Source organism: Polyodon spathula, chromosome 19 (assembly GCF_017654505.1).
Source record: "Polyodon spathula isolate WHYD16114869_AA chromosome 19, ASM1765450v1, whole genome shotgun sequence".
Taxonomy (NCBI): domain Eukaryota; kingdom Metazoa; phylum Chordata; class Actinopteri; order Acipenseriformes; family Polyodontidae; genus Polyodon; species Polyodon spathula.
In genome coordinates, this window is record NC_054552.1 from 7,224,263 (window position 1) to 7,239,010 (window position 14,748).

Below are 14,748 nucleotides of genomic sequence, written 5' to 3' on the forward strand. Positions count from 1 at the left end.
ATTAAGCAGCTTTAAGATAAAACATTTTAATTTGGTCATAATTTACAGTAATTAGATTTCTTTTTGGGAATTTTAGTTTATACAATTATTAATTAATCTAGTACGGTAAGTAACAGACTGCATGTAGCTTTAGAGGACGAGTTTCACAAGATGCAAAACACTGTACAATTACAGCTGTTAACATAGTAGAGAATAATTCAGTTTGGAAGCAGGCCCGTATTTGGGGTGGGGATCTTTTCCATTAAAACTTGATTAAATAATCATAAACTGGTGAATATTTACTGTTACATTGCAGTAGATGGAACTCATGACCCAGTTTAGGCTTTCACATCCTATACAGATAAATCCTTTGATAGTTATTTGAACGTAGGAAATATCTGACAGTCACTTTTGGGTATTAAAATATGCCTCCTCCAAGAAGCTCCCTAAAACCCAAAGGATGTGTAAATCTGGTATAAGGTAAATTAGTCAGAGGAGGAGATTCAATCTGACTAACACTCTGTGTTATCACATTTTAAAACTGGCCAGTAGTACAGCTTTTAAGGTAAAGTAGTATGTTTCCATTCAATCTGCAGCTGAATGCATGTTGATGTGACTGTCAGATTTGTCCTAATGCAGGGGTGCTCTGGGGGTGTGTCCTCTGGTAATCTCCACTCAAACGCATGCTTGACTGATGCGGGAAAAAAGGATCATATTCCACAGCACAGGATTTTTACACTCAAAACGAAATTACATTACATAATTTTTTTGTCTGGAGCAAAATTTGTACTTATTTTAACCTAACTGCATTTAATATAACATACTTTAACTAATTATTGTTTACATTTTATGGTGTCTCTTTTAAAGACTACGTTAATACCATGAGTATATTCTCTCTAGGGGAATTCGACACCCTCATTATTGAGATCAGTGTAAGGCAGGGTCATTAAGATCTGCCATTGCTTAGAACATTGAAAAAGACCCAAATTAGTGGTTAAAGTAATGGCAATGTTTATAATGAATTCCAATAGATTATGATACTGTACGTATAACAGATATTATGTTGGAAGTCATTGACTAATTGATTTATATATTATTCATTTCTCTCAATTCAATTTTTGGTCGAACTACTGAGAAATCAACTACAGTAATAAACTATTTTCTAATGCTGGATTACTTTTTCCCTTTATTCCTAAAGTTTTTTACTGAAGGCATCACAAACATGCTCATAGGCTGCTACACAGATGAATCAATGGAAGAAGTTATCCTGGTCCGCGTGTACGGCAAAAAAACTGAACTCTTTGTAGATCGAGAAAATGAAGTGAGAAGTTTCCGAATTCTTCATTCGCACAGCTGTGGGCCAGAACTCTACTGTACTTTTCAGAATGGCATTTGCTATGAATTTGTGAAGGGCACTGTCCTGGACAAATGGCTGGTGAGACAGCCAACCATATACAGGTACAGTATTTGTTTATTTAGTATTGCAGTATGTTTCCACCCTTATCTATCTGCAGCAATAAAGTACGGTATAGATACCTTAAAATGAAAAACTGCTTTTCTGTTATACCAGATAGTGTATATGCAATACCAAAAACAGCCAATATACTGCATTGCTGCCTAATTGCAACCTGCATTTAATAAGTTATCCAAAAGTGGCTAATTTAATCTTATAATAAAAAATACAATTACAGTCCCAAGAGTGCAATCCAACTGGACAACATACAGTACATATCTGCAGTATGTCTTCTTTCAAAATGGTCTGGTTATTTGTACCATTTTTATCTGCTCATTGAACTCCAAAATATGATGACCTGGTTCAAAGCTGTTTCTATTCTTAGTTGATAAGCTTAAAAAATGAAAGAACCCATACTGCTTAATGTGCACAGCCTTTGAATTGATCATAACTGCATCTAAATGGCAATTATCCAATCTCACTGACAAATTAAAAAAAAGATCAGAGATAGAAAGGGATTTTCTTTCCAAAATGTTTATTCGTTTACTATGTAGCATCAGGTCAGCATAAGTTTAACAGGATTTCTGAAGTGAAGTTGGCAACGTGTGCACATATAGTAAGGATCCCAACATCTGCTAATTAAGATCAGTGCGAAAATGTATGGACTGGTTTTCTCCAGTTTCATAACCAGAAGACCACTAGTATTTGAATTTAGACTTGCATTTTTTTGGAATCTCTTTCTAAACTCCAATACAATATCTAGAAAGATTGCATTTTACCATGTACTGTGATATACTGTAAGTCTACAGGTATGCAGAAAAGGACACCAAGAATGCCACGTAGAGGACTGTTTTGATCCATCAACCAATACTGAGGAAGCAGGACACTGTTCTAGAGACATCCAGAGAAGTTGAAAACAAAAACGTCATTTCCTAATAGTTTATAGTGCATCTTCCAGTATGGTTACATGGGGCAAAACACTGATATGATTACCTCAATGGGAAAAAAAAAAAATATTAAAAATCTTCTTACTGAGGATTGCTTTTATATTAAAACAAACAAAAAAAGAAAATATAACATAAATGATGTTGGTATTAATCCAAGATCCTTAAGATAATGAAGTACACTGTGACCAAAGACCATGGGAAGAAAACCTAACTTGGTATCTGGGGTTGCGAAAGTGTTTCATAAGCTTTTTCTATTTCTGTATTGTGTGTGGAGTTGCAGTTGATACAGAACAGAACTCTGTGAAAGCATTGAGTAAAGAATGTTCTCAAGAAGAGGTGACTTGTTATTCAGACAAGGTTATGGTTGTTTCTGGTCATTATCCTTTAGCCATGCACAGGGATACATCAACCAGTTACAGACTGTGTAGGGCAACCTGCAAGAAGTCCTGCCCAGATTGCATCCCTGTTGCTTCACTGAATGCCTTTGACTAAGACAGTAACCATTATGCAGCATTTTATTTTGACAGAACATACTGTGTCCTAGAACATTTGCACTTTTGAATTATTAGATATAAAAGCTCTATTAGGCTTACCATGAATATACAAGGCTGCTATAAAGCCTCTTGACCACATTCAGGTGTGTTGAGTGTCCCTGAGGTAACACAACTTATATTTTTAATAATATTTGCAGTATAAGATCTTGTCACTGGAATAAAATTCAGTCCCTGGCATTGAAAAAATTAAACTATTGCAATTACACTTTGACACCATTATGTGGTGATTGTCAACCACTGACTTCCTCTGGTCATTAATCAAATCCCACTAAAACCAAAAGTATTCCTTTCTGAGCTGCAGTGTATGACGTCTGTGAAGACAGAATGGAAATTCAATATAAGTGACAGACGGATATACTGCATAATTCCTGAGCACAGCATTTAGAACGTGTATTATCATTTAAACAGATACTACATACTATCTACAGAGCACCGTGTAGCTTTTATTATAGCATCTCAGTAGACAGGAAATGTATACAGCCTGTCACGTTTCTGGCACTAGTTAATAACTAAAGCTCAAAAGGGAATAAGAATGGATTAATACAATATAACTTGGATGTGTTATATCATCAATAAAACGTAATACCACAATTCCCCATTAGAATGAACCTTAGAAATGTATATTTAAACTAAAAAAGATCTGGCAGTGCTTTTATATTTTAGATGAAATAACATTATACGGTTTTCAAGCAAAATCTGGAAGTGTTTTCAAGCTCTGAGCATAAAAACAGTGCATCGGGGACTGGAGAGCTTGTCAAGCATTCTGTCTCAACACATCCTGACCTACAGCAGCTGATGTTTTTTTTTTTTTTTTTTTACTTTATTTTTTTTAATTCGACACATTAAAGAGTTAAAAATCTGTCTTAGGTTCAAAGTTACGTTAAACACACTTATCCTATGTGTACTATGCGTTTACGATGCTTTTACCACCGCAAATGTGCATAACACAATATAAAACAGCAAACAGCTTTTGTCGTTTGTCGATCAAGACAGATGGCATGACCACAATAAGGTATGCGAGGTATGTGTTTTCATCTGATAAGGTACGTTGTGAGTGCAGACCATTTCTAAACTAATAAAATAAAAAACCTTTTTTTTTTTTTTTTTTTTTTAACTCATGTCCATTTTATTTAAATGGCGTACATGAAAACTCTTTTTTTTTCTTGTTCCTGATAGATTAGTTGCAATGGAAATGGCAAGAATCCATTCTATTAAGCCTGAAAATGGATATCCCATCAAACCAGTTCTGTGGAAGAAGCTCTCCACATACCTGAGTTTAATTAATGCCAGTATGATTGATTCAAGAGTAAGTGAGTGGTAAGTTATTGTAAACTAAATCTACACAGCTCAATTTTTAATATGTACCATAATGGAAAGAAATGTTGGAGTTTAAATATTAAGTATGCCTTTTACACAAAATGCTAACCAGTGTCATTTATTAATTTTTTTGGAAGGAGCAAGGAAACACTTGGTGTTTGATAGCAATGGTAATAAAGTGTTTAAAGTTATGACAAGCCTGTGACATGGACAGTTTAGCAACGACTTTTGTTGTTTGATGATGTAACTGTAAGAAAGTGATATAACCAGAAGAAATTAAACACCCCAATGAGAGAAGTGTAATGGTGATGACAACACAAGACTTAGAGAAATGGTTTGCTACACAGTTTGACGCATTCTCTCCAAAACGGAGGGTAATCTTCTCCGCTACCCTTGTTTAAATTACTCTGTGTTCACTGGCACACTGCAGGGAATCTGTGCCGATGTATATGGACAGGCAGTTTATTTATGACATTGTCTGGCCAGATGGTTTGGGCTGCATTCACATGTACAGTAAGAGATTCCGTCAAAGATTGGCTTCAGTTTGAAGTTTTCATTCGACTTTGTTCTGGACCTCCCAGCAATTATGCAAAGCAATTAGCATACCAATTGGCACTAGCGGAAGTGCCATGATGACTGTCAAGTATTTGTAAACTATTTTGTTTTTCTCTTTTGCAAGGAATTTCTGATACTGTAATATTTGCTGGAAGTCTTCTTTCCCACATTTTAAAAACAGAATACTTAGCACTTTGAATTATATATGCTTAAACTTTATGGAAAATCAAAAGCACACTGTATATTATAATGAATTCTGATCTGAATATATTATTCACAAATATGCATAATTTCTTATCTTAAAGAATACTAAATAAAATACCTTATTCTTAAAATAAGATGCGTAAAAGGCACAGTTTCATAAGTGAAGTGCTAGCATGTTTTTTGAACAAGTACTGTAAGTAGCTGCTCAAAGGATATTCTGTGACCATAACTTAGAAGAAAGCTGGATTCAAATCACCATAAATTTTAAAATCCGATGACATGTTCAATAAAGCAGAAAACAAATATGAAAATTAGCAGTGGGCATCTTGATGGAATAAAGAGTAATTACAGCTTACTTTCTGTACGTGGGGTCACAAGTTAAAGGGGTCTTCTAGGCAGTACAAAGAAAAATGTTTTCAAAGCTTGCTGAGATGATTGCTTTATCAGTCAAACGTTCACTTTTATTTATTTTAGCTGCGGCTCTGAAATATTAATTCCTGCATCTGAAGTCTAGCCGTACCCAAAGAAAGTATCTGTTTTAGCTCATTAGCTAACAGAGACATAAAACTATTTCATATTTTCTTCGCGTTCTAAAAATCTTCTGCAATTAACTAACAGATTGCCATCAATAACCTGAAAACTGGACCAGGGAAATCTTGGGAATTATTAAACAATGGGATACCGTGGTAGTTTTAGGACTTTTCTGTTTCAAAAGGCTACTAATTCTAACCAAAAAAACCTCTTTACAAAACTTTAACCCTTTGCGGTCCTATGTCAGACCAGGTCCAACATTAAAATTTTTCCTTTCCGGTCCAATGTCAGACCCTCTCTTTCATCATCAAAAAGACGTCAAGCACAGATCTCTAGTCGTTTTTTCTCCAAAAAAAAAGCAGAGAAAAGCTTTCAATGGCCGAGAGAAGCTGAAAAAAAGGAGGCAGATCTGAGCAATACATAGTCCCTTCACCACAAAGGTGCTGAATAAATGGACCGGAAAGTATTAATATGCATAAATGACAATGGACTCTGTAGAACTGTGATCCGGTGGTCTCTCTGATATCTTCTTCCAAAAGAACATTCAGAAAGTTGGTCTATCAGGTAATATTTTAGATTGTTGTTCAGGGTGCTTCCCTGCGGTTCTTTGAATTTTAGCCCAAAGGCAGGTGCTTCGTAAGTGCTCCCCCTAGCTGTGATGAGTCTGCATTGTATTTTCCAGGTAACATAAGGTGGTTAGTGCCTGGTAAAGACCAAGGGCCACCCACACAAGCAACTGAGTTCAAGTTCAGTAAAAAGTAAAGCACTGATATAGCGGCACTGCTATTAAAATAAAAATGGTTGCAGCTGTACAATTCAATTAGATATTATCTTTAATTATGTTTAACATTGTAATATGGTGACTTTAGTCATTACCATTTGTAATATTGTAACCCAATTTAAACCTTTACATCTACCCAATCTGTCATGTTTGCATGAAGGCAGACTGACAGACCCCACTGCCACTGGAAAATCAATGACCAAGAACCAATCCTTTAAAGCCACACTTGCCCCTAACTGGACTTCCACACACATAAGCCTGTTGTCTAATGTAATTGTAATGAACTACAGCAGTTGACTGAGTTGAGTAATATATTGTACGAAACAAAATGCATTCATTAATCTCCTGAGTTGTAAGAGGAGATTCATCATTGGCTTCGATCCTAAATTATGTTTAGGATGCAGCCAGTGCGGTTGTCTCTATGGTTTGAGAGTGGGCTTCAGTCCTCATTCACTATATATATGATCTCCCTTACAACTGATAAAACTGATTTTTTTCACAGTATATTACCGGTAATGGTATGTAATAATGTTAATAAGTGGATCTAAAGAGACCCAGCTGGATTAATATATAGTTAAAGGGTGACAGTATTTAGTTTATTAAATTAGACTCCATTATGTCAAGGACATAGAGATACATAATACTGAATACTGTAACTACCAGCCATCTCAACTACATGGCCACGCTTTCTTATACGCAAGTTCCATTTTTCCAATACAACCAAATGGCAGAGGCATCTTCAGTAAGCACCACCTGTCTTTATCTATTCTAAATATTCAGTCTCTCTGATGACCGGTTAATTGAGATTTAATTGCATAACATGTGTTTGCCTGTATAGAAGCAAATCACCACACCAGAGGGCAGAAATCAGTGGTTTAGCTTTTCACCGTGTACAGTAAATGTAAATAGTTTGCTTTAAAATACAAAAAAATGAATAATGGGGAAATAATTAATTGAAACAACTGTAAGATGTTTCAGTCAGGACAATCTTGCGTTAAACAACCACCTTTATTGTTTTCTTTTTTAATTAATTTATTTAGTCATCACCAATGGTTTTTACCACGGTTTTCTCTCCAATTTGGAATGCCCAATTATTGTTTTTATCCCGGTTCACCGCTGCAACCCCCCCGACGGCTTTGGAAATGGAGGCTGGAGCACGCGTCCTCCGAAACGTGCTCCTGCCAATCCATCATTTTTTGCACTGCGGCTCAACAGTGAAGCCACCAGACCTATAGTGCCGGAGGACAACACAGATCTGAATGGCCCCACTGCAGACCCGCAGGCGCCCTATCAGCCACAGGGGTCGCTGGTGCGCTGTGAACTGTTGATTCCTCTACCGACCTAATCCCTCCCTACTGGGGCGGTGCTCGGCCAATTGTGCGCCGTCCTTAGGAACCCCCAGTCACGGTCGGCAATAACCTGCGATCTCCAGGCTATAGGGCGCATCCTGCATCCTGCTTGCAGAGAGCCTTTGCTGGATGCACCACTCTGGAACTCACCTTTAATTTAATACAAAATCTAACAGATTTAAAAAAAAACATTGAACCCAAACAATGGGTGTATAAAAATAGAAACAAAAAGTAGTTGGAGCACAGCCTCATCTCTTGGAGCATAAAAAAAAAAAAAAATGTGTAACATGTTCATCAAAAATGATTAGGCAGAGGAGCATTGTATACTCCCTCCCTCAGGACGAGGCTGGGAGTGAGGAGGTGGATTTTGAAAGTTTGTGGAATAGGTATATATACCCCTTAGTTTAATTAGAACTGCTGGTAATAGGCTTGTAGATTAACCAACAAATATAACAGCCGTTTGTACTGTAGATTTCCTGCCTGAAGTCTCGCAAGCTTTCTAATTAACTTGTAATGAGTATGTAACAAAGTTAAAAACGGGGTTTCAAGGCTGATCAATATCAGCCTTGGGGTTTATGTACCTTGATCAAAGCCACAAGAGGAGTATAGGTACAGTGTAAATACTGTGCATGCTTCTTTTTAAAACATGTTTCCTAAGCATATTTTCTTGCATCCATGCTAATAAATATTATCAAAACAGCCTTCGGGCAGCAACAATGCAGAGTAGTCCTGTGTAGAAACTCCCTGGGCCCCGTATCCCATCAACACATCAAGAACACAATGGGCAGGTTTCTTTTTTATGTTGTTGTTTTTAAATACAAGGTTTTCTGTCTAGTAATAAACTGCACACAATATCCTAAAATAAAACAACAACAAAAAACAAAACACTAAGGTAACAGTTTTAATTCACGTTTTCTGTTCAGTGAAGTTCTGCAGCAAAGAACCTTTGCTGCTTTTATTGTACCACTGATTTTAGAATGCTTTAGCCATTTCAGGATAGAAACCATTTAGTTCTGTGCAATAGTTTAATACTATGTAAATAACTACATGCTGCATATAGGTAGGAGCTGTTTTGTTTTTGAAAAAACATAAATATATAGACATCAGATGTATTTATTTATTAATGTGTTTGATTTAAAAATATATTTATTTTAACAGGGTACAACAGTCCCTTCCCAATTGCATAGTTTAATTTGGGGCTATGACGTACACAAAAAAATTGGCCTCTATTTTTATATGTTATACATTTAGTTCCAATCAGAATCGTACCATAACATTTCTATTTTTGGAATGAAGGGTGAGTTTTTAAACTGGGATACAGAGATTTACTGTCTCATTTACAAAGTTACCCTGGGAAAAAAAAAAAAAAAAAGTAGGTGATATTTAAAGGCTGCACTTGACCTTTTCTTTGTCAAAAAGATTTTCCAGTTCAGAGATGAGAATCTGACTCAACTCAAGATCTTAATACAAAATGCCAGTGGCGCCTCAGATCAAATAGACCATCCTGGGGTATTCAGGACATACACAGCAGAATCTTTGGACTTGCTTATTTATCTAGATCAAAGGAATCACCCCACAAATTCAAAGATAGTATTGTTTTGATTTTTCATTGGGAAAAAAAAGTGGAGGGTTATAACAAATGCACAACGTTTTATTTTCATGGGCTCGTATGGATAGATTATTTGGTGCCTCCTGCATGATAACCTGTGGGGGTAGAGATCACAGTACAGTATCACAACTTTGAATTGATGTAACAGTTTAATGCATTGATGCTTTATCAAATCATACCTTACTTATTAGTGCAAGAGAGTGTTTTCGTCCATAACCTCAAAAAACACACTATAATAAACTATAATATTAACTAGACCAATGTTTCAGCTAGTGCTAGTGCCTTCATCTGTGTAAGACACCAGCTGAAGTGTTTTTATACTTGTCTCCTACATAAAGCTGGCTCCTTATAATCTTTTGCATTAAGATACTCAGTGATATAGTTCTATAGGCAAAACAAATGCCTTAAAATCAAATCCATGTACCTTGTAAAAGTAGCATCAAATAGAGATGTTTGCAAGACAAGATAAAAAAAAAAAACAACATTTTATTGACATGAATTTGTAAATATGATGCATCAGTACAGTAAAACCACTCAAATAAACAACAGTGTTTGATACGCATCACCTTACAGTTTATATTCACACAGAAACCAGAGAACTCAAAAAGGGCTACTTTCTGAAATTGTACTTCATATACCACTCTGAGTTTATGATAGTATATATTATGTAGTTGCATTAAAAAGATTGCAGGGGTAAACCAGCATTGTTTTTGTTAGTTTGTGGCTTTTGCATCAAAGTATACCCGTATTTTGTTTTCCCTTGCTACCATGTGTGCTAGATATCTACCTCTTCAATCATTACGAGTGAATGCAACCAATATAAATAGTCTTACTATATTTGGTCAAATCTTGTGCATCACATTTTTAAACTGCAGTGTGCCACTGGCCATGCCAGTGCTCTAATACAGATAGTGGCAACCCATGTCATAAGACATGGTTAAGTAGCCATAAACACTAGGTGTTTTGGATGGGGTGTACAGTCTTCTGAGTGGATACAATCTGAGCAATTCAAGGTTTTTATACGACTAAGGGAGGCTGTTAACTCCAAATACACTATGTTATGTAGATATAGCTGTTATGTGACACGTGCCTTAAAGTCCTGGATTTCCACTGACTGAATCAATCATTCTTGGCAAGGATAAAATATTTGGAATCCCAATTAAAGTGAATTGCAGAGAGATCAGAGTTGTCGATAATATAAACAAATTAATTTGCAGTGTTCTGTTTGTATGTACTAGTACTTATATTAAATATTGTAATGGCTTCTTTTGCAACAAACTATGTAATTGCAGTGTAGTTTTTAAGCAGGTTTTAAGGGTTATCACCAGGAAGGTAATTGTTTTATTTTTATTTTTTTGTGTGTGTGCATTATTCCTTTTATTTTCTGAAGTTAATGCAATTTGGTCTAACAGCGCTTATGGAAATATATGAAATATGACTCATAAGGGATTCAGTTAACCTAAATATCATTTTCAGTCCAGTGCCGGATGACTCTGTGTTACAGCTGGTATTGTCATAGGTCTATAATGTTATTGTACATTTAATTCTGCGTTTGATGGTGTGAAATGTAAAGATTATTTAGCAATTAAGTCCTAGTAATTAGGTGTGATAACAAAAGATTATCTCTCTTAGATTCTTGTTTTAATATGAAAAGCCCCTCCATTCAGTACTAAAGGCTGAAGAATAATCACAAGGACAAATTGCACCTCATACATATGTCTAAATTATTGGAGGCGGGATTGTATTTGCCCAAAGCCTGTTATTGAATTCATAATCAATACTGCCCATGCACAAGACATTAAATAATGTTTTCCGATTTACAGTAGTTTCAATGGATTACCAGTGGTGTTGCAGTTAATTAGATTGTTCAGCAGATGGCACTAGGTTGTGGTACTTCTTCAGAGCAAAATCTTCAAAATAGGTTTTAGTGATACTGCCTTTGCACGATAGTTCTTTCTGCAAACTCTTGCTCTATGTTTTTCTTGAAAACAGGCAGAAAAAGATTAACTCTTTGCACCGCCATAAAAACAAGGCCATATTCCATGCTAGACTAATGAAAATAAGCTTTGACCTGACTGTATATTAAGAAGCACAAGAGGTCTTAACTACTTTTTACAACAGAAGTTCGAAACTTTCCCTGTAACTGCGACCACAGTGAAAAAAATGATCTGGGGGGCATTTAGCTAAAGCTTATTTATCTTACTTCTTGTGACACTCCAAAAATCACAAGAACATGGCACGAACAACAGATACCTACACCAGTGTTGCCCTGGCACCACTGGGTCTCCAGATGCTCTTGAACGTCTACGTTAGTTGTTTGTCCAGGTTCATAACACACTGCTTAGGCTTAGAAAATGCATGGTAAAAAATTGAGGTGGTTCAGTGACCATTTAGGATTGTCTTAAATGTCTCATTGTCCAGACTGCCTATCAAGACAGTATTAGCTGTTAAGGCTGTTTTCTATATTGTTTTGTTCGGTTGACACGTGTTACATGTTATAGTTTACAGGTGAATATGTAAAACCACAGACACATTCAAGTACATGTTTAACTAATAAACCAGCTGTATGATGGAATAGAACTCCTGTAGCTGTTTAATATATTTTAAATACTTGCTTTGCCTTGACCCACTCCAATATAACCCTGTCATTCTTAGTGATTAGATAGATTTATACTGTTTTAATGATGTTTCCTTGAAAAGTACCGCACTCGTGTATAGACAGAAAGATAAACCAATCTATAAGAAGAATAAAACAAATTATAATGTGACAATTCTGAAAACTGTGTGGGAATGAATATATACAGGGGTAGAAATTAACATTTAAAAACACATGACATTGTATAACATGCTTTTTGTAAATGGACAGTATCTCACTTCATTCATTTGTGTAAATGCAATCCAAAATACAAGCTTGTTGAATTTCACAATTATAATAAGCAAATGGGTTAAAAGATTATTCTTTTTCATATCACATAGCTGTTCTCAGGCTCTAACTTTGTTGGTAAAATAATGAAATAAAGCATTTAAAACATAAGCCCATAATAAGAGTGCAGTGTATGGGTACGGCTTCAGGAATAGAAAGGATATTAATTTGCAATTTAAACTGAGACAATTCAGCATTATTAGAAAATCATTGTTGCTTTATTGTAGTTGCAAATCTATGCAAATAAACCATACAAGTCATGAATCGTAAATTAATAAGCAATTTCAGGGTAGGAAATGTCTCTAATTACTCTGTAACAGCTAAAGCTTGCTGGATGCTCTGTTTAAGCTGTTACATGCATTTTTTTCTTTATCAAAACAACAGCAACAGAAGAAAAAGCAGGGAAAGCATCCTGACTAATCGCTGCTTGTTGCAGGTGTGCTGAGTATCTATGGGAGTAAATACATAAATACATTTAGGATGGGTCAAGGTTATACATTTACACCTGATTTACACAATCTGAAAATGATAAAATGCCTGCTGTTATCCAATATTTGTTGTACCTGTTGACAAGACATATCAAGGTTCACAATTAAGAATGTACTGGGTGAGTTATACAGTTACTGGGCTGCTGATGTGGAAAAAACATTCCTAATGAAATTGATGCAGTTTTCATCCTCATTAAAACACATGTACAAGGATATGCTGAGAGACAAAAGCAGCGTGTGCTTTTATAGATCAATCCTTAACACAATCAATCCATATAAATTCTTAATGATGGGTCCTGTACTGTCGTTGTGGCATTTCACATACACCCTTATTCCCATATTAGACTTGCATGCATACATACATATTATACTTGCATAAGTTTACTGCTATATTAATAATACTGGTGCTATATGTATTAATTGTGTAAAATAATATTGTGTCATGTAGTTAACTCAGAAGTCTCACATTGTTTTGTTACATTATGGATTTTATTTACAGCCAATTTACCGCTGTATACAAATGCTATGCCGAAAAATACATTTTAGTAATGCATTTTAAATTTAGCATGTCTTATATAAATCTTAAATACTGCAAGCCAGTTTCAGTCAAAGTTGGAATCAGGCTTTTCTGAGGACAGACAGTAAGTCAAATAAAATTGCATCTTATGGAGTTAACTCAGCGCTCTCAAATAAAGGTTTAAATAGGTCGCATGGAAAATCTGAACTCCGAATGCATATGGAGCAAATCATCTTTGGTCAGACATGAAAGATTTGTTTGAAAAGAATATTAACATTTTCCGATACAGGCAGATACAGAACACTGCTCGATCCAAAGTGTTTGCATTAAGTGGAGTTTGTAGGCAACACATGCAGAGTGATGAAAAACACTGATTATTTCAGTCAAAGTACAGCAACAATGTAGCCTGGTGCTTTGTTTCCAGTTTTCAAAGGCGTTTGTTCTTTGATAAGGCCCCGGAAATTGTTAGCGACATGCTGGTGGGAACCTATGGAAAAGAATACACTTTCTATCAATTGTGGTGTTCTTATCACCAGAGCGGTGTTGGTGGGTGTGGGAATAGCGTGCATTCTGTGTGTGCTGTTACACCGTGATAGCATTCAGAGCCCAGGGCAGAGAACAGTTAGCATTCAGACTAGGGAGCCAGAGGCTATATGCAGTTGTACTGTGCATAAAGATGGACAATGCAACACTATATTTGGTAGAACAACAAAGAACTGCAGCAAGATTTGATAGTAAAGGGTTTGGCAGTGTGTGTGTGGCTTTGGTGCTTTCTGGGAAATGTTTGATTATTAGCTATTTTAGAACAATACCACACTTACAGTATGGCCACTTCAAACAAATGGCACAAAACAGAGTAGAAACTAGATCGGTCAATATTATGAATGGTGTCATTCCTACCCCCCCAACCCCAAAATGTTTAATCTGATAAATCAGACTTCCAGTGCAAGATGGCTTAGCAAGTTTCATATACTCAACAGCCGAAGGCTCTGTGGCATACTTCTTTTCCAAAGTAGATTGAAATCCCAGATATCTATTAATGATTTGGAGTTGAGCTCCTAAATCTCTACATACAGTTAGATTATTTTCAGTCTTTAAGGCATGAATGAGATTTTGACAATTACCAAATATATTATTATGAATGGGATAGAGTACAGAAGCTCTGTTTGACCTAGTGTGCCTATGGTAAGCCTATAGCACTACAGCCCTGCAGGCATGTTTAGTAGGGTTTTATAAAACAAGACCACAAGTACAGTATTGTACTAAAGCTTCTTAAAATAGAACAGTTTTCTCAAGCTAAAACTTAAAACAAAATGTTTTTAAATCACAAAATGATGGTATTGTGTGGAATGTGTCTAAGCTTTTCAGCACAATTATCACAGAAGTTCTGGGGGAAAAAATTGCATTGAAAATGTATAGAAAATAATTGTAAACTGTAAAATTATCGTGCAAAATAACCATAACAAACTCAGTGGCTTGATATATATTTCTGCTTGTACATACACATTTGTATGTACCTTAATTGTCTGTATATATCAAGC

General features: G+C 35.7%; 1 protein-coding gene across 4 annotated transcripts in view; it reads left to right on the forward strand.

Annotated features, from left to right (window-relative positions):
* Positions 1 to 14,748, forward strand: part of LOC121295065 (ethanolamine kinase 1-like) — a 61,909-nt gene that overhangs the window by 9,310 nt on the left and 37,851 nt on the right. For 3 of the 4 annotated variants that reach the window (XM_041219365.1, XM_041219367.1, XM_041219366.1), the window contains exons 2-3: positions 1,178 to 1,437; positions 4,110 to 4,250. In XM_041219365.1, the coding sequence (XP_041075299.1) occupies positions 1,178 to 1,437; positions 4,110 to 4,250 (401 nt within the window). The remainder of the gene's footprint in view (positions 1 to 1,177; positions 1,438 to 4,109; positions 4,251 to 14,748) is intronic. The other variant, XM_041219368.1, reaches the window with a different exon arrangement.